Source organism: Anser brachyrhynchus (assembly GCF_964034855.1).
Source record: "Anser brachyrhynchus genome assembly, chromosome: 1".
Classification (NCBI taxonomy): domain Eukaryota; kingdom Metazoa; phylum Chordata; class Aves; order Anseriformes; family Anatidae; genus Anser; species Anser brachyrhynchus.
Genome location: NC_137694.1, coordinates 83,183,321 through 83,204,105, shown reverse-complemented (window position 1 = coordinate 83,204,105; position 20,785 = coordinate 83,183,321). Strand labels below are relative to the sequence as shown.

At 36.9% G+C, this 20,785-nt stretch overlaps 1 protein-coding gene across 35 annotated transcripts in view; it reads right to left on the bottom strand.

Annotated features, from left to right (window-relative positions):
• The window catches only part of ROBO2 (roundabout guidance receptor 2), a 931,286-nt gene that overhangs the window by 69,426 nt on the left and 841,075 nt on the right, over positions 1–20,785 (bottom strand). For all 35 annotated transcript variants that reach the window (XM_080591484.1, XM_080591503.1, XM_080591502.1 and 32 more), the window contains 4 exons: positions 20,244–20,365; positions 12,434–12,665; positions 6,697–6,821; positions 3,705–3,876 (listed from right to left, as the gene is read on the bottom strand). In XM_080591484.1, coding sequence (XP_080447610.1) covers positions 3,705–3,876; positions 6,697–6,821; positions 12,434–12,665; positions 20,244–20,365 — 651 coding nt within the window. The remainder of the gene's footprint in view (positions 1–3,704; positions 3,877–6,696; positions 6,822–12,433; positions 12,666–20,243; positions 20,366–20,785) is intronic.

Sequence of the window (20,785 nt, the reverse complement as noted above, 5' to 3'; positions counted from 1 at the left end):
AGTGCTGAAGACTAAAACTAATAGAAAGAGGCATGCTCTTCTAAGCACACAATTGATTTTATAGTAGAAATCAGCATGGGAGCTGATGTTGCTCTAATTGCCATTAACTTTCAGTTAATTTCTGTGCCCTTTGGAGGCAAGGTAAGAGCAGCAGGACAGTGAGGAAACAGGTAACATCCACACTGCTTTGGAGGCAGCCACACTGTCGTGGGAAGCGAGGATGGGGAAGGTGCTTCAGAGACAAGAGATTTAGGAGCAGACACTCCTGGGTTCAAGAAAAGAACAACTGCTTCCAGTAAAGGCCTCCAAAACATCCTGGTGCTATAGATCCAATATTTTCTCTACGGTCAGAAAGCAGTCTCCTGGGGACAGAGGATGTGAGAACAAACTGCAGAGAGGTTTGCCTGAGGAGAGCATTCACTGGACTTTCAACTCTCCATCTCTTCTGGGGGAAGGTGCAACCTGTCTCCAAATTACCTTCTGAAGTTTGCAGTCTAGCTGTTTGTTCTTGCCCTTCAGTGCCTACCAATTATGAATGCAAAAGTACTAATTCATTTAAATGTCAAAATAACATATGCTTTCTGAATTCGGTGACTGAAAAATAAATGGATACGGATGAGGTACCCACTGACGGTTCATAAAATTAATAGAATTGTTGTGGTTTTGGAAAACAAATTACATTAATTATGTATTTCTTTATATAATATTTAATCAGAAGTAATATATATGTCATCCAAGGTACCAGTGTACTATTTCATATACTGCAGGTGTTTCTGTATGCTGTCAGTTCAACTAATTAGAACAGATACAAGGGAAGTGTGTGACCTGTAACGCTCCATTGTTCCCGAAGACAAAAACATAATGAAATATAATGTCTTCCTCCCATTGGAGAGTAATGAAGAACAAAACTAATTTGTTGGACCAAAAATTAATTAGACACATCAGATTCGATTGTACCTATTACTGTGAAAGTTTGCAGCTGTTCCTCATATTATTATGCCAATGATGGAATGTAAGAATGAACAGGCCTGTGATGAACTGATGAAGAGAAATAATAGCGCTGCTGTTAACCAATACTGCTTTTATCTTCAATTCTATTTCTGATATTCCAAGCAAAATTTTTCAGCATATCAATAGTGATGGTAAAAATGTTATTCTTGATTCTCTGAGTCTTCCATAATGTTTTTCAACATCAGGCTTGAAGTACGGGCATGGAATTCCAGTAACTGTGACATGACTCCTAATTAAAGAAATAATATATTTTCTACAACTCCGTATTCTCCTGTTTAATGAAAATCCTGTTTGGATTTTCATTAGCCTGCTACTTAGACTTGGTTTGGGAAATCAGTAGTTGATCATCCACAGTGAAAATCAGTTACTTTCAAAATAAATTCGTAGAAGAACATATCCTGTATTTAAGAACATCTTAACTTCTTACATGTCAAAATATATTTTGTGACAATGGACGTCATACTGTTTAGCAATGAGACTTAACTGTTCTGTATCACTGACATGCTCTCTCCATAACTTAGCATTTCTGTAGCTGTTCATTCTGTTTGCAAGCTATTAAGTAGTATAGCTAGGCACCAGGCCATATAGGAATCCATTATAATACAACCACTTGATAATGTTTTCCCATTCATGATTATGTTTTGAGGTTTGTTCACTTAATCCTTTTTTTTTTTTTAAGTTTCCCTAAAAATTTCATTTTCTTATTTTATATTCCTGATTCTCAGTCAAACACTGACAAACAACCAACTCAAATTTTCCAGAAACTGTGTCACTTAAACACTACTACCTTTATCAAGTGAATTTATAGTCTGAGAAACAACTGTCAGCAACTACGGCTCATAAGCAATAGAAAAACAGAACCTAAAGAAAAGTGAGATACAGACCATACAATAATAACTACATCTAGCTTTGTGCTCCCCGAAGGGAAAACAGAAATGAGAGCAAAAATGCAACCCAAACAGAAAAGACTCTCTTCTGCTTTTCATGTAAAGGACTCTTAAAGATGCAAAGATGCTACCAGAGACTTGTTGGAGTGGACGTTCTGGGATCATTAAAGGGATAAATAAATCATTAAGTTTAATAATGCAAAACTTACTTGGTCTCCAAATGCCAAAACCTTTTTTTCTTCCTTTTGTACTTTATTTGCATCCTAGCATCCCTTTCCTCCTTCATGTAACAATACAGATCTCCCCACAATTAACACTTGATTATATTAGTCATTTTTTCTAAGGAAAAAGACAAGATGAAGGGCTGCATCCAGATGTGGAGCTGAGCATTCTGGCAATCACCCAAGAAAGCATCTGGCAATCACCCAAGAAAGCACTTTAGTGTAAATTTAACTCACACCAGGTTAAGTGACACAAGACTACTCACATGCCCAAACTGAAACACACTTAAGTACTTTGCTGGAACAAGACCAATGTGAGTAGGGTGTAGCTGGATGGAACCCTCTCAGTAAGGGAAATAAGAAGAAAAGCCCTGCTCAAAGCGAGTGCAATGACAGATCAGTATCACAACATAAGCTATTTACACAGAGGTCCAAAATTCAGGCCTACTAGAGGACAGGTTTCTTGTATTTTCAAAAATCAAATTCTTGCTTTCAGTTCTAGAAAACCCTTTTCCCCCTCCTTTCTTTAGAGTTTCTGTGACTGGCTCTTTCTAACACCAGTGCAATCTTATATTTCCTCCGCCAGTGACAATATATGCAAAGCTAGAATATCTCTATTTTGATACACAGGGAACCTGAATATCATTAAACATTTAAACAACTCTTAAGGGTTGGCCTTTTCTAAATGCCTACAAATAATAGAAATGTCCATGTTTGGGACATTTTGTTGTTAACACTTTCTAGAAAGAAAATATTTAATAACAACAGACCCACAAACAAGCAAACAAAAGCCTATTTAAGCAATAACTAAATTAGATCATACAGATGAAAGTAACAAAATTCCTGCATTATGCATTCTGAAGGGATGCTGTGCATAGCCCAATTCAGTTTTGCTAAATATAGTTACTTTTCCTATTCTTACCTTTCCCATATTGTTCCTGACCTTATGTTTCATACTTGAGAAGAATCTCAGAAGAAACAGAATCTGTGTTTCCCTTGGGTCAGGAAATTAACACAGCGTGGAAACCACTAACAAGAAACAGTCATTTCAAAGGCAGAGTTGATAATACTACCTTTGCTCTGCATTTGAACTACAGGCTACTCACTCTTTGTCAGAGGAAACTTGTCTGCTTGGGATACCTGAGAAACATTGACTTCATATGTTCAAAAAACTAACTGTAAATAGTGCCTTAGGCACCAATGCTACGAGTAAAGCAATATTACAGTCATCTGAAGAGGAGAAAAAGGGAGCTCTAGCTGTTAGTTCCATAAATCTTTCAAGCTGCAAAAGTGGTAAATTCATTTAAAAAAAATATTAGATAGTTTCACTACGTACTCTGCTTTTTCTATAATGTCTCAGCAATGAAAGAACTAGTTCACAGAACTGGCTGTGAGAAATCTGCACAAATCAAGACAAAACATCAGCAGGCAGTGGGATGTTAAAAGCTAAATACCTAGCTCAATTTAAATGTTGTCTTTTTCTCCATGGATTTTTATGTTTCCAGAAGTGATTTATGAGAGCATTTCTGAAAGTCAAAACAAACAAACAAACAAAACAAAACAATAGAATAGACAATTTACTTACCAATTATTATGGGTTGTGGCTCACTTTTTACTCCCACACCTGCACTGGTGCTTGCAGCAACTTCCACACGGTACTGAATACCTGGATATAGGCCACCTATTACTACAGACCGAATGGCTGCATCTACTGTTTTGTTGATATGAAATCGAGTCTCATTACCTAGGCACCAGATCTGGGACAAAAGTTGAGGTGTTAAAAATGATGAAATTCTTCATACTCATAAACAATAGCTCATAGATATGACATATCAAGGTATTGCATGACCATCACTATTTTGTACTTTGGACTTTTAAACAATGTTACTATCCAGGAGCAGCTGGAGTTGGGATGCTTTAGCTCAGCAAACTAACCCAGATTAGCATAAAATCAACTATGCTGCAAAGACTATTTGCAAACACTGCTCTGGACTCTGACTCTCAAAGGAGTGCAATTCCATGGTACACTTCTTAGGAGCACAGAACAGAATCATCCGAATGAAAAAGAGGTCTTATACATTAATTGAAATCTTGTTCAGCAGTATGATTACTGGCAGATCTTTCCTTAAAAAAAAAAAAATCCATTTTATTAATTCTTACTTTCCCACTGAGCAGCAAAAGGAAAACAACTAATAGAATGCATCGTAAAGTACTAAAGAACAAAAAAAAAATTCAAAATTGCAACTTCATTTTGCTACAAAACAGGGGGACGTGAAATTTCTAAAGTGAAGTAAGTAAAAACCAACCTTTTATTGTCACTGTTGTGATTATCTATATTTTTCAGAAATCAGATCCTGACTCAATTATTTTCTAATTAAACAAATATAACAAAATACTTTCTAATCCAAATTCACATTTTTTAACAAGAATTGTGTATCATTTCAGAGTGATGTTCTATCTCTTGCATGTGTCCATAGGCTTTTCCTGAGAACAGGAGCAAGACTTCTTAGGGATTCTTCTTCAGTTAATGTTATCTGCACATATTGCTTCTGTATTATTAAAGAAAGCATTCACTACCACTTTACTCAAGAAAATCAATGCATAAAGGTATCATATGTACACTACATAATTATAATCGCAGAAGAAAGCACTGCAGGTGGAACCACTATCAGCAACCAACTGATGCGTCTAAGCTAATAATTTTTTTACCCTTATTTTTGACCCTTCTCATTTTTTTGTCAAACCTCATCTCTTTTTTCTGAAGTTTTGAGGAAGACTTGGAGGATAAAAGAAACTCTAATTCTCCTATGCTCATGTGGATCTTATTTGCGGGGCAGAATGCATTAGGGTGAGAGACTATTCCAATTAATTCTTTCAGTCCTTGTCTGTCCTGGTCTTAGGTCATAGCAGCTATGAGATGCTCCTAATTAAAGGCATTGAATTCATAAATGAATTTACAGGCATTCTCATGATTGAACTGGAATCAACAGACCTACATTCAATTTGTTAGCGAATGTCCTGTGAAACCTCAGCAGTCTAATTACTATATGCTAAAGGAAGTGTTATACTAAAGGAAGTGTTAGACTCTTTGCATTAGATTCACCATAGCCAGCACACTAATCAGGCAGCCACCTAATCTAATGCAGAAGGGATGTAATAAGTAGTGACTCCAGCCATTTTTATAAACAGTCTATATGTTTGAGCACTCACATGGAATGTGGCTTTTATTAATCATCATCTAACTTCGTTTCATATCAACATATTCTTGTGGTTTAAGATTACTTATTTGCCTGTAAGCCCTTGATAGTTAATATTGACTTATAGTGGAGTCAGTATCAAGATGAATTAAGGCAAAAGATAATTATTAATTGATATGAAAATGAGATCAATAGAATATTGGGATTAATAAATCTTTATATTGACTAAAAGCAAAACAAAAGAAATGCTATGCTAAACATAAATACTGTAAGCATTTACTGCATCCCTCAGACCAGATGATAAGCTATAAGATGTTGAAACATTAGCTGCTTTAAAAGCTAAGCACTTTCTCCATTCTTTACGCTGTGTTCTCTCAAGATACATCAGGAAGAAAAAATTATATCTTCCTATGTAAAACAATCACCTGCATCTCAAAAAGCTAATACTACCATTTCCACCCTTTGCGGGATTGTCAAGGAAGCTGCCCTGCTTTATTTCAATTAAAAATTTCACATTCAGCACACAAGCCTGTCAACGTGAATATATTTACCAAACTCTGTGTTCCACAGTTGCAAGCCTGTGACAATGCTGAACCTAGCTTGATCATTTTCTCCATAGCGCTCTCCAACACCACCAATAACACACTGCAATGTTTCCTTGTTGTGAAAAACACTAGTGCAAAAGTGAACCTAGTGAGGAATTACGGACCATTACAAAATGTAAGGTGATAAATAAGGAACAGATAATTTGAGACATCATGGCGACAAAGGAGGAGAGGAGACAGCCAATGCAGGAAGCAGCCAACTAACAAACTGCATATACAAACTGGTCCTCAGAGCAAACAACCTAGCACTTTAAGTTTTGAATCTTGACAGTGATAGTCATTGGAAGAAGACTTGTATTTTCCCAGAGCCATAGTCCTTGACTTTGACCTTGAAGTGTCAACATTAGCATGTTTGCAGTGGAAAGGAGCAGTATATTTCCTGCCAGTTTTCATGCCAGAGTGAAGACACTCTAAGAAAGGGTCTCCACCACCTGCCCTGGGTAAGTAAAGAACCCCTTAGGGGAAAAAAAAAAAATTTCTCTTTCCACAGCAGGGAAAAGGAAGAAATAAAAGCTCTGTAAACTAGCTGCCAACTACAACTCTCTTCCAGATCTAGCTCATGTTATTTTTGCTTTTAATGTAACAGTAGTGCTGCTTAAATTAAAAATAAATAAATAAATAAAATCCATAAGCACTCAGTCCTCTTCCTCCATATAATTATATGGGTGGCAGTAAATGCTGCTAGAATCTAAATCCATAAACAGTGCTTTTGTTCTCTAATTCAAACAGGCTTTTTCCTTAAACACACATCCCTCTCAGTACAGATCCTTTCTACCTTGTACTCCTGGATGACTCCATTTTGGTGATCTGGGGGGGGAGGATCCCAGGAGATGCTGATGCTTGTGCTGTTGTGGTTTCCAACTGTCAGGACAGTAACAGACTGAGGAGGGGCACTTGGAGCTGCACCAAACAGAGGGAACAAACAGAAGCAAGACGTTAATACATCTCCCAGAGCGCAAATTTTGCTGAAACTCTGTAAGTGCAAGACAAGAATACATACAGTTCACACTGCCTGCAGGTGTAGGTATGCACATTTTGTTAAGGCACTGACAATTTTGAATAATGCCTTTCTGAAGAGAAGCATTGCACTGAATGAAAATGCAGAATTTGTGGCAATGGAGAGTCAATACAAATCATTCCTCTTTTATTTAGATTTAGCATTTCTTAAGCTTGCATTAGAATTATTCTCACGCTCTCATTTGTTTTCCATAATACATGGTTAGCTATGTATATGTCAACTAAGTCATAATGTGAGACTGCATCACCTGCCCTGAAGAGTCCTTTGGTTGTTTTTTCCTGATGTCATCTAACATTATTGTGAGCGGAAGTTTAAGAATTTTTATTTACTTTTTTTGTCCTCCAAGAAGACATTAACTCAACATAAAGCATTTAAGCATAAAGCTTTTCAGTTCCTAGGCAGAAAAGGTTTAAACTGGGGCTTTACACCAAATGCCAGTGAACAGGGGAGATGGTAAATTAGGTCAGATATATACTTATGTCCTCTTTTCCCCAGGAAAATCTTTCTTTCTCCTGAGTCCCATTCAAATCAACCATTCACAGTGGCCACTGCACATCAAGGCCATATCTACCAGGCAATTGTTTGTCAGCCCCACTACACTCACTTGCTAGCAGCGTGAAGAAAAAAAAAAAAAAAAGCATAGCTGTTAGTGATCAGATCTATGCTAGCAAAGCCCTTCGTGCTTTTGTTGCCTTAGGACATGTTTGGAAAGCGGTGCTGCAAGTTTGATAGGGAAGAAAAAGTCCCCTCTGTGAGCATCTGCTGCATCCATGCGGGGTCTCTCCCATCATAGGTATGCCACAGCAAAGGCACATGTCCCTCCTTGGCCACTCTAAGATATTAAAACTTCTTCAGCCTCACTCTCTCCTCCCTTACTTTGAAGCAAGCACCGAAACTCCACTGCAGTGACAAGCTAAGTCACCAAAGTTGAGTGTGTCATATTACAGTATGTCCCTGGGAGGGAAATAAATAATAATAACATCTGCACTGACTTGGTCCTATGATCCATCTAGTCCATTTATCCTGGTCCGTTTACCCAGTCTTCAAAATAAACAAACAAACAAAAAAAACAACATAATAGAAAAAGGCCAGGAAAGTGTGACTAATAAAGTGAGCATATAATGATAGTTCTCCAGGACAATTTTTCAACTCCCTGTGTCCTGTTGCTCAGAGACTTTCTGTTCCATGGTGACATTTTATTTAATACCTCTTTACTGAATTTTTCTCCCATGAATTTGTCACCACCTTTAATACAAACTTAACATATTCAACATGAAATATGGAAGCTTGTGTTGAAGAATAACAGTAGACCTTTTATCAGAACCTAAAATATTTTCCAGTCTCCCCATCTCAACTTCAAATTTAAATAGTTCTCTAGTTTTAGGCACCTCATGTTGTGTGGCTCCTCAGCTCCAGTTCCCTAGTCTTGAGCTTTCCTATCCAGAGAAGACTCTTAACTGCTACATTCTGAGGGCACTCTAGTCTTATCTTTAATAGATGCTCCTGAATATGTGAACATTCTTGGACCATACTTCTCTGAAAAGCAGAAAAAGTCACTGGCATCTTTGTATTACTGTCTGGCAGGTTTAATACAACCAAATGCAGCCACAGATATCAAGAATACTAGACTTTCCTGAGTCGTTCCAGTTTTTCTTTTTTTTTCCTGTGGCCTCTTTGAGACTGGCTATGGTCCCACTTTGGATGGTTGTCAGTACTTGACCTGGCACAGGCTCAAGGAGCTGAGCTCAAATCCTTATCAGGTAACCCTGAAGTGCAGGAGTATCTTGTTGCAAGAATTATACAATTTAAAACTATGGTATCAGAGGTGGGGAGGAGGAACTATGCAATATTACATAAGAACAAATATTCTAGAGAAAAATGACACATGCATGACTCCTTTGAGGCTGCACATACACATTTTCAGATGCAGGTTCAGCTGTAAAGCAAATAGTGCTACTTAGAAACAGAGTTCTGGCAGGGAGAAATGGAGCTCTGTTGTGGACAATTTGACTCTTAGCTAGCTCAAGCAGAACATGGACAGGTGACCTTGGGCTACTCCTTGACATTGTGCAAAGCATAAAATTGGTGAAGTTAAAGTTGCATTGTGGATTTTATGGCAAGTGAAATAATTTGCCAAAGAGTAACAAACAAACAAACAAAAACTATTCAAAAAACATAAAGGTATTCAGCAACAACAAACCATGAATAAATGTGTGCACAATATTAATTAGAACATTTTACATGAAAATAATAAACATAAAAATAGCAAAACAACACTAACTCATTTATTTTTTTTTAATTACAGTGGAACATCTTGCTGATATGTATTTACTCTCATCTTTACAGAGGACATTCAGAAATATAATTTCTTATATACATATACCTAGGAAGACAGAAAGAGAGGGAGAGAGGGAGAGAGGGAGAGAGAGGGAGGGAGAGAGAGAGAGAGAGAGATGTAAAATGAATACCTTACTCTAACATGTAAAGAAAAGCACACTGTAATGATTAGTCTATGCATTTAAACTGCATGAATATTCTAGCTAACATTCTACCAGTGTGTGGTTTCTTTTTGTTTTTGGAGGATACATGCTAAGTTTGAAGCAAAATTAAAATCACAACTGATGAATGTGGCTGAAAGTATCACTTTAAGAGCTGCACTAAGGCAAGCAGGAATTGATTGCTGTTGCAAGACAGCAACTGGTAAAAACTAAGGCGACCTCCATTACCAACTGTCGTATTTTTGTGGTGACAAACAATAGGCAGAACAAATACCACTCCACAAAGATATTCTAGAAGAGATTTAAAATAGCGAATATAAGCGAAAGAATTATCATCTGTCTTTAGAGCAAGGGTGAAAGAAGTGAAAATAAACAAATTCTATTTAGCTCTTTCTTTGTATGTGGAGGCACACATATGTATATAACACTTTTGCTTCCTCTTTCTATGATAATATCACTCTGTAAGCTGGCACCATGATATAAATTAAGCCACTTGTCTGACACTGCTGCAGTTATTAAATAGACCACATTGAAAAATAACATTTGTAAAGCCATTTTCTCATTTCCCTTGCTGCTGGCTTGTGGAAAACACCTTGCCTGCTTCTTGACAGGTCAATTATTCCAGTGCTCAGCTTCTTCTTACAGATATGAAAGAACCCAAATCGCTGCTCATCTTTTCCAGACGCAGCCAAACAGAATTCCATTTGTTACTTTCACAAGGCCAAAGACGTAGGAGATGAATGGATACTGAACTGTGACAAATGTCTGATCCAGAGGAAAAGCCTAACTGCAGCAAAATTGATTTTTAGAGGTAACAGAAGTAACATTGCATGTAAAATTTAATCCCGCAGAAAGCTGCCACTACCCCTTGGTTGTACTTTGCCTTTACCAGGGCTATTCATTTTGATCTTGCAAAAACCTTCCAACTCTTCCAAATTATTTTCTAAAAATAGTATAACTGACATTTTAAAAAAGTCAAGTCTAGAAAAGCTCATTTTCGAAATGGAATCACAAGCTACACAGCAAGTGTGACCCTTTAAATAGACTGCCATTCCTCTTTATTGGATGAGAAGCAAACCTCAGTCATTAAACATTTAGTTGATGCTATTTTTGAAATATATGAACACCAATATAATTAAAAAGATAATGGGGGGAGTTAAAGGCAATATCTGTAGAACTGCATTTACTGAATTTTTTAACTTTCTTATGGAACTACATAACTTTATCACCCAAGCAAGAGGAAGACTTATTTACAGGGGCTGACAATTGACTGGTCATAATACTATGTGTTACAGGCCACTTTTTTGAAAGAGACACTTGTAAATAGGTTCCTTGAAGGTTATATTAATCTGCAAGGCAAATCCTAGGTTGTGAATTATACATAACTATAGGAAAGAAAAATTCTAAAAATCTTCACTATGTGGAAAATGATTTCACACAATGAAAGTGGCATTTAAAGAAATTACTTGACATACTCTATGGGTGATGAGGTTTATACAAGAAAATTTAATTCTTCATTTATTTTATAGAAATAGAAATCTCTTTTTCAGTAGTTCTTAATTTACCTTTAGCAAGAGACTGTTAGATGAACTGAATAAACAACAAAAATCAAGTGAAAATGGACAAAAAGCACATCTGCTAGAGAGGGGGGAATCCTACACTTTAACTCTGGAAAAGCATTTTCATCTTTGTTTAAACTGCTGTAAAGCTATTCTTAACTGACCGGCTTAGGCTTTATAGCCTGAGCAAAGAAATGGAAACTAGGAAGTCTCACATTCTAAATCTGACTTGAACAATGCCTTCCTACATGCTGCAGGACACTGAATTTCCTCATCTATAAAGTAAGGGAAGCAACCAAGTTATCTTCTGGATTACTTAATTATTTGGCAATAATCATAACAAATTACAGAGAAAAGTGAGTAATAAGCGAGTCCTTTCTAGAATTAAAATGTACTTGGCAATCAGCATTAAATTAAACCTCAGGAGACTACTGTAAGTGATTAAGATGCACCTTCAATAGGATGGAAAGATTATACTCAAAACCCACAAAAACCATATAAGCATTTTAAAACTTCACTGGTATGAAGTATAGGTAAAGCATAGGTTTCTTTCCTGTGCTTTGAAAGGAATCAATGATACAAAGCAAGAAGATGAAGCCTCACTTTTACATCTTTCAGCTTCTATAGGAGAGCTGTTGATAGTGGCTCAGATTCTCCAGGCACAGGTTGCATTAGATAGATAGGTTTGTTGTAAACCAAGAGAATAGGATAAAAATGACATATCTTACCTCGTTCCCTTTATTTTTTAATTAAAAACAAACAAACAAACAAAAACAGTCCTGAAGTGCATATGTTTACACAAGGCTATATTATACTACATGCTATAGAAATGAATGCTTCTGCATTTCAGTGGTATAAAATGTTCACTATGTCTACACCCTGCATGTTTTACCTACACCTAAACAGTACTTAAGAAAACTCTCCAAATGACTAATAGGGCAGTTTCATGAACAGCTAGCAAAAATGGAGTGCATGCCCTTGAAACTGGAGATCCTTCAGACTAGCAAAACATCTTTCCTTCACTAGTCCCCATTTCCTAACCAAACTGTTGATCTACATTCAACAGTATTGCCCTTTCAGGAAGATGTGCTTACTCGCAAATGCTCATCTGCAAAAGTTTTAATTTATTAGTTTTATTTTCAAAGTGCAGACCAAAGTCTTTTATTGCAGCAATGCTGGTTTATAAAAGAACGGCTGCTGTGCACACTGTTTGGAAGACTCAAAGCTACTTGCACGTAACGCAAGAATGCACAGAAGCCAGAGGAATATAGGACTGGCCAAATGCTTTCTTCTGGAATATTTATAGGACAAACCTGAATAAGAGGTTGAATTCTAATGCCAACCCTATATTTAACAAATGGAAATCATGTGAAAGAAATACAGCTGAACAGAAGCATACATACAATACCTAAAATGATTTCTGACCATTTTACTAACCTTCCTCCGTGGTACGAGCAGACTTTGATTCACTGTCCATTCCTTGGAATTCATTGAAATAAGGGCGAACTTTAATTTCATAAGTGACCCCCTTTTTCAGGTTGACTAGAACAGCACTGCGCTCTGTTGGGACTTTGACCTCTAAATTCTGCCACACAGCTGGAGACGGTAGGCCAGATGTTTGGCGATACATTACTCGGTAGCCCTGAATAAACTGCGATTGGCGGTCAACCTAGACATGGCATTAAATAATGTGTCAATAAACATATTAAAGTAATCAAACCTTTTGGAAAAAACAACAACAACAAACACATTTGCCTAGAATACTTCTGTTGTCATGAAAAACAAAAAAAATAACAATTGTTTGCACTGCTGAATTTAAAAATTGAACTGCCTTCTTGTAAGTCACTCATTATTAATCATCTCTAAAGGAACATTTTTCTCACATTACTTGTTGTAGAACAGTTCTTTCTTTTTTACTATCTTCTTTTAAACATACCATGACAAATACCATCTAAAATCATAAAACAAGCTCTCACTTATGCAACAAATCATAAAAAGAAAACTTTGGCATAATGCTTACTGCATGTAAACCTATTAAGGACATCTTGGCTACTGATGTGCTAAAATATGAGAAGAAAAGAAAAACAAATTCTTTTCAGAAAAGGACAAGTCTTTGAAGATGCCCTATATGCTTTCAGTTTGTCCATTACTTGGCTTACAGCTCATCTTTTCATGAGATACTCAGGAAAGTAAAATAAACATAAGACAGATGCAGAGAAAACAACATCCAAGGACACGTGCTGTTCCTTGTGCTCACTGTCTAACCACTCTCTTTGCATCCTGAGGTTGTGATGTACTCAGTCCATCAGAAGGAGGAGGAATGTTGTTTTTGTTTTATGTCCTAATTGTTGCTAGGCGAACACAATTCAAGCTTGGGATCACACACAGAAGTTTAAAAATTCTAAGTTATCATAGCTATAAAATAGGACTTTTATTTGAAGGAAAAACTTAAAGTATGTTTTATCTGGGAGGGGTTGTATGCATTTTTTCTCTTAAAAAAAAAAAGACTTGAAACGACTTGAGTTATGATGATGTTTGCATGAATTTTTGTCTGAAAAAATGGTCAAAACAATATGATGGATAAAACCAAACCAAACCTATCTGCTTCTGTAGCTGACAAATAAACAGCCAAAGAAAACACAACGCAAATATCGAGGCTATATGGCTAGCTGTTTGGTAAGTTTCTGTGTTATAGCTAAGACTCAACAAGTAAGATTCCATTTCTGTTCTTGACAGTTTGCTAGTTCAAGGGCATTTCAGAATTAAAGATACATTTGTTTGACTTCTCTTAAGAATAAATGAATTTAAGGCTGAAAACACAAAGCAGGGTCTATTACGCTTTTCCTATAATCTTGTTATAGTTTATTGAGTCATTCAGAGGGGACCCAGATTCTTAAGAATTTAAAAAGCAGGGCAAGCAAGAAGAAAGCTTTATTTATGAGAGCAAAGCAGAAATGTCTTTCATCAAAACTGTCACTGTTAAAAACCTTGCAACATATGTTACAACATTAAGCTTGCATTTTATAAACTTCTCTACATTCACTTTAAGTGAATTTATGCACTGAAAGAGGGATATAACTCACAATAATAGCTTGTTAATACCGAAAGAATCAAGCTGTGTTTTTAGGAAGAACATTAAGCAGCTGTTTCCAGATGAAGGGAGTCTGTAAATCAGAGTAAATTGTTTTTATCCATGTTTGACTTTCATTAATTAAATGTTTTACAGACATAAAGACTTTATGAACCTCATGTTTACTAGAAAATTCAGTAAGAATATCAATTTCATATACTTTGGAGTACAGGTTCTCAACCTACATCACAATATAAGGCTACAATGTTTAATAATCAAACACTAAGTTTGATTCCTGCCCAACTTCTGTGTTAGAAGTTATGCTGACAGACAGCATAACTTTTTTTAGAACTTTCCATTTTGTGTTTGCTGCACTTTTAAGCTCTACTGACTGCTGTCTTGCAGAGAAGATCTGAAAATTTAGAATTACGCTGAACAGTAACTGTGTTGCAACAAAAAAAATGGTATGGAAACTGTTTTATATGATGTGGTACAAACAAAACCACACACCCTAACTTGCAAAAAACTGTACCCCTGGCCTGAAGCTCCATAAAGCTTTCTGTGGAGAAACAACTACCAGTGTCTGGTATTCTGGATTTGGGGCTACTTGACACTGACTCTGGTACACCTATTGTACACTGTACTAATTTTGAGTCCATCACACTTTCATATCTACTTACACATAAGTAATATTCAAACTATTCATACATCTCTCTTTCCCCTAGGCTTTTAAGATTCTTACCAGAAAGGCTAAACAATACAAGCAATATGAAAACAGAATGCAGGAGTACAACAAGGCTGTCAATTACAGGCTTGCTATAAACTAGGTTGATTTGGGGCCCACACAAGTTTCACAGCGCTTTCAATTACAAGTTTGATTGCAACAGAGCTGAAGGATCTGTCAGGATTTCAGATTATTGACAGTAATTCAGTTGTTCGGGGTCTGGGAGGGTACTTCAGAAAGAAAATACAATGCATTTTTAATGTTTTCTATAAATATCCAGTCGTATTCAGTATCAGGAGAGGATACTAAGCTGTCTTTCATACCTACCTAAAGTTAATCTAAAAAAGCAGCATTTCTCCTATGGTAAGATTGTTGAGAAGCCACTCAGAGAGGCACCTCACTTCCTGAGTAAGGTGGATTTTTCTTTTTGTTTGGAGTTTTCTGATTAGTAAAAACTTATTTTTGGATAATTACACAGATTAACCAGAGATACATGTGAGGTATATATATTTAGTTGGAGGTATATACAGTTGTATTTCACATACACATACAGATATGCACACAAATTTATAAAAGTGTGCGTGTATCTGTACATACACACATATACATACATGTTCGCATGTGTATGCTTACATAAGTGTACATATACATATATGTTTATCTACACATACACACAATCTTATCCATAATATAAAAGCTCGTGACTTCACCATTTCCTCAGTTATGTGGTAGTTACATGTCAGTCCAACAGCAGACCACTAAAAGCATGCTCAGCGTTAAAGAACTGTATTCAGTTGTGCTAAGCATCAGTTAATTCTGTAGGTTTGGTACACATTCACACCACATAGGTAGAGTTGCAGAAACACGCACTGTGATTTGATGAAAGAATGTAATAATGTCTATTTATTCTTCTTTCTCTCCTTTATTTATTTTTTTATTTCTTTTTATTTTTTGTAACTTTTTTTCTGCTGAGTACTGGGATCGCAGACTACTTCTAATCTTTCTAAACTTATCCAAATCTAGGATTTGCACAAGCCCTGGTGACATCTCCTCAAAAGAGCTGCAATAGTCGCTGATTTAAAAATACATTTTCTACCTCAGAAGACAGATGGCAGAAAATGCAAATGCTCCTTTAAAAGGTAGAAGGGAGCAGTTACTAGGTAGGTTCTGCTGACCCAATGCTCTAAGGCAACTTACAGGAATAATTGATCCCTATCCCTCTCTTTTGATGAATACAGAGTGTGGGATGTATCTATAAAACTGATGACAGCTCATTCCTGCAGAGGTCGGAACTCTTTTCCCCTGCAAGTTCAAACCTGCACATATCACAACTGAACATGAAACCTGTTCAGTGACTATTAGATCACTCTGTTAGGCTATTTGATTGCTAAAAAATGGCAAAAAAAAGAAATCATAATGCAACTTATGCTGCAAATATAGGCAGCTTTCAGGCAAACCTGCTAGTCTGCACCCTAAAGACACTTTGCAATATGCTCTTAGGTATGTAGGTTTCTCCTCCAATATATCCCAAGAAAAACTGTGCTCCCACTGTGCTCCAATAGCCATGGCAATTCTCCATCCAGGCATAACACCTGGCATACTGTGTTGAACTCACTAGTATGGATTGACTGTATTGGGTTTACATGGCAAGGTTTTGGTAGCCGGGGTCTGCAGGGGTGGCCTCTGTGAGCACAATCCAGGAGCTGCTCCATGTCAGGTAAGAGACAGCTCCAGCTGGCTCCAAAAGGATCTCTTGCCTTATCTCAACCCATGAGCTTTTTTTTTCCTTCATATTTTCTCCTTCTCTTCTGATGATGAGAGGAGGTGAGATAGCAGCATGGTGGAGCTGTGATACCTACTGGGGTTAAACCACCACACAGTAATCTCTGGAAATTCAGACAGCACTAGCATGGATCTCCATACAGAAACAAGACGAAGGGTGATGATACACTGGAAGACTATCCAAAGAACCTGACTAAAATTTCCAGCAAAGCACATTCATTTAAAATCAATGTCAAATTGAAAGACAAAGGCACATACATTATCCTTCTGCCTGGTAGCCTCAAAATTCCTGGAAGGCATTGGGATTTCAAAGCAACAATTATTTTGTGACATTGAAGAACTGGATTTTATTCTTGATTACGCCACAGGGCTCCTCCATAATGCTAGGAAATTTCTCACATTTGGTGACTAATTAAATTCTCAGTTTAATGCCCAGTGTGAGAAAACTGAGCAGAGCAGCGCTGAGTGCAGAGTGTTGAGGTTAGCTAAAAAAGTGCTTTGAGTACACAATATGCTGGGGCAATGCAAAAAGTATTTGATAGAAATAAAAATAAATCAGGCCAAAGATTTAAAATTAGGCCTTTGGTAACAGTGGGCATATCTGACATGCAGTAAATATCTCTGCACCTCACCTTTCTATGTGTAAGGTTAGGATAATGACACATTTTTATCATTGTGATGATAAATTCGGTATTATATATGAAACACCCATATATTGCAGTTGAAAGCATGACAGATAAGCATGTGAGACAAACTAATAATTTTTTATTCAATGCCAGTTTTCAGTGGTATGAATTTAATAAGACCTGGCAGCACATATTGAATAAAGAAGATAAAAAGAAATGTTGAATAGCTCCATGAAGAATAGATACTGTATGTGACCAGATAATTACAGCTGTACTTTAATACTTATGCACATGAGAGGTAAATTTATGCAACAGTGACAATCTAACTTCTGACACTCCTTTTTAACACTGACTTTGTAAACCTGACCTTCTTTTAAAATAGACAAAATGTGTGCATATGTATATGCATTTTATTTCAAAATATTTTAAAACTGCAACACAGAAGCAGAGAACTATTTCTGAAATTTTAAACTCAAATAATAAATAAAAAAAAGTAACACCAAAAAAAAAAAATCTCAGAAAGAAGAGAGAAATTGGCGTTAATTTGCTGGGAGTCAGGACAGCAGAAACTCAGTAATAAAGGAAGTTCCTCGGCATTCACTCTCTGAATTGCAGAAGGTCAGCAAAAAGAGTCTTATGACTCTCATGGTACTTCTGTCCTTCTGTATGTTAGCTACACTATCTAATAATTTTATATTAATAGTGTGGACCTTATTCTTTGGACAGAGTGGCTGTTTTCTTATGGTTAATTAGCTGGTTTTGTTCTGGTTGCTGGAAAGTTTCTAATTAGCTGTTCCAGAGATTTTTTTTTTTTTGGTGTTTTTCTTCCCTTCACTTTCTAAACATCTCTACAGAGACCTGTACACTTGGCAGGTGGCACAGGGTCACTGCTTTAAGGAATCTTTCCAATAAGCTGATACCCATAACATTCATAACGATTTACCTTTAACTTACTGTGTTTTCTTTACTCATTAGTAGTTCGGTAGGGGCATCAAGAGACTTTTCACAGCATTCATTATAATATAACGAAAGAGGTTACAGTGCATAAAACTGAATTCTGTTTATAAACAGTGGCAAGCCTATGAAACTTTGTTTCTGACAGCTCTAACACCCAAGAAAGTACTTGAAAGAGCACCACACAGATGCGATCCAGGTTTACATTTACTGGCTGCTAATGTTCAAAGTTTCTTAACTACTGACCCATTTGCTTGGGCAAAAAAGGTTTGCTACAAAGGCACCTGAACATGAAAGTCGGTCTGGTCTGGAGTTATTTAGCTGAAACAGACAACATTTTAGAAAGGCAAGCTGAGTGTTGACATCATCAATGACAAGAGGCAGTCTACAGATTTTCTAAATAATCTTCTAAGGAAGACAAAATTTATTTATTTATTCTAATCTGGCCCCCTTACCATTGAAATCTGTCAGAACAAGGATGGTGCATAAGCCCAGATAAATATGACTGAGTTGTGCAAAAACAACAGTAATCCCTATAATACGCAATCTATTGCCACACTTATTTCCTATTGTATAATCCCCTGTACACATTAACCCCTAAGCAATATTACATGCAGAAGAAAAGCTCTGAGTACCATGAATATCTCTTGCAGAATTCATTCTACCTAATACAATTGTTTCAGTGATGCGCAGTGCAATACTATTTATCTCTCTCTTCCACCCATGACTCTACTTCCTCTGGGGCAGATGTCCCAAGAGCATTTGTGGTGTGGGATGCCCTAGGCACAACCTCCTTCTATGGTAACAAATCATTTCCTTCAAGCCTCTGGAAGAGAAACATAGCATTTTGAAAGCCAAATACTATATCTTAACTTCTTAGAAGTTCTACCCAGTAGTTTAGCCCCTCAAATAGAAACGTTAAGTACTGCCAAAAAGATTCTGGTCTTCTATAATGAAAGAATATCCACTGACTTGTGGCAAGGCATATGCTAGAATACCAGACAGTACCAGTGGATCAGGCATCAGCATTACATGCTGCTGACTTTTCTACAAATGCCCTGTAGGAAGCTGTTTTTGCATTTTAGGGTTACCAAATAATAGGATGTTGTCAGAGGTTCTATGCTTTGAAGTGGAGAGTGCTTTTTATGCAACAATTTAATGTTGACATATAACTTTATTTTTGATATGCACAGTAATGAATACACAGATCAATTACCCTTTAGATTATGGTGTTAAGCTGCCCTGGTTCCAGTTAGGACAGAGTTAATTTTCCTCCTAGTAGCTGGTAGGGTGCTATGTTTTGGATTAGGATGAGAAGAGCGCTGATGACATGCTGATGTTTTAATTGTTGCAGAGCAGTGTTTACACCAGGCCAAGGACTTTTCAGCTTCTCGCTCTGTCCTGCCAGCGAGCAGGCTAGGGGTGCAGCAGGAGCTGGGAGGGGACAGACCCAGGACAGCTGACCCAAACTGGCCAAAGGGGTATTCCATACCATCTGACGTCATGCTAAACAATATATAGGGGTGGCTGGCCAGGGTGGGGGGCGGCTGCTCGGGGATAGGCTGGGCATCGGTCAGCGGGTGGTGAGCAATTGCATTGTGCATCACTTGTTTCTTACACATTATTATTATTAATACTATTATCATTATCACTATTATTATTATTGTTATTATTATATTCCTGTCTTAATAAACTGTCTTTATCTCAACTCACCGGCTTCACTTTCCCGTTTCTCTCCCCCATCCCAGAGAGGGAGGGGGGAGGGTGAGCAAACGGCTGTGTGGGGTTTAGCTGCCAGCCGGGTTAAACCACAACATAAGCATATCCATTTTTTATAGTATTTTTCTAGCCAGAAACCTAGCTCCCTTTAAGATGAACACTAAAGGCTTTCAATGTCCCTGACCTGAAGGAGAAAACAAAAAGACCATATCGTTAACACATCTATGCCTGTATGATGTTAGTCTAGCAGAGCACTCACGCTAGAGTAAAGATGAGTTTTTCAGGGTAGTGGGAAAAAAAAAAAAAAAAAGCACTGTAAGGACAAATAGGCAAAATTAAAGTAACGTAAGGTAGTTATAAAAGAAGCCTTACTGTCCAGGTGACTTGAATTGTTGTGGGTGTCAGCACAACAGGGTTATGTAGTCGTACAATGACATCTCCCAGTTCTTTCTGAACTTGCCTGTGATCCACACCTTGTGCTGGTGGGCTGATATCTGCCAGGCCAAGAACACACATGAAAGTGTTATTTTAATGAGAGAACATATATGGCATTTATTAGAATGACTGAATAGCTTAATGACCTGTCTTAAACACCCTCATATAGTATGTATCTTTAAAACAATACAATGCTAAGGTTTAAACACGGACTCCAAAACGTATCAAGTAAATGCTACATATCAAGTAGCCGCTTAGGTAATCATGAAATAAAAAGACACTTAAATGACTTGATGGCAGTTTTCTCGGATTTGCTAAGTGATGAGAGAGATGCAATATTCACTACTTCTAAAATGTTCAGATAACAGTAATGTTGCACAGATGTCTGCAACCAAACTGGTTAGTGTAATTGAAGAAAATTAACAGTTTGTTTTTTTTTCCTTAGAGCATACATGACATTAAGTCATTATATGTTTCCA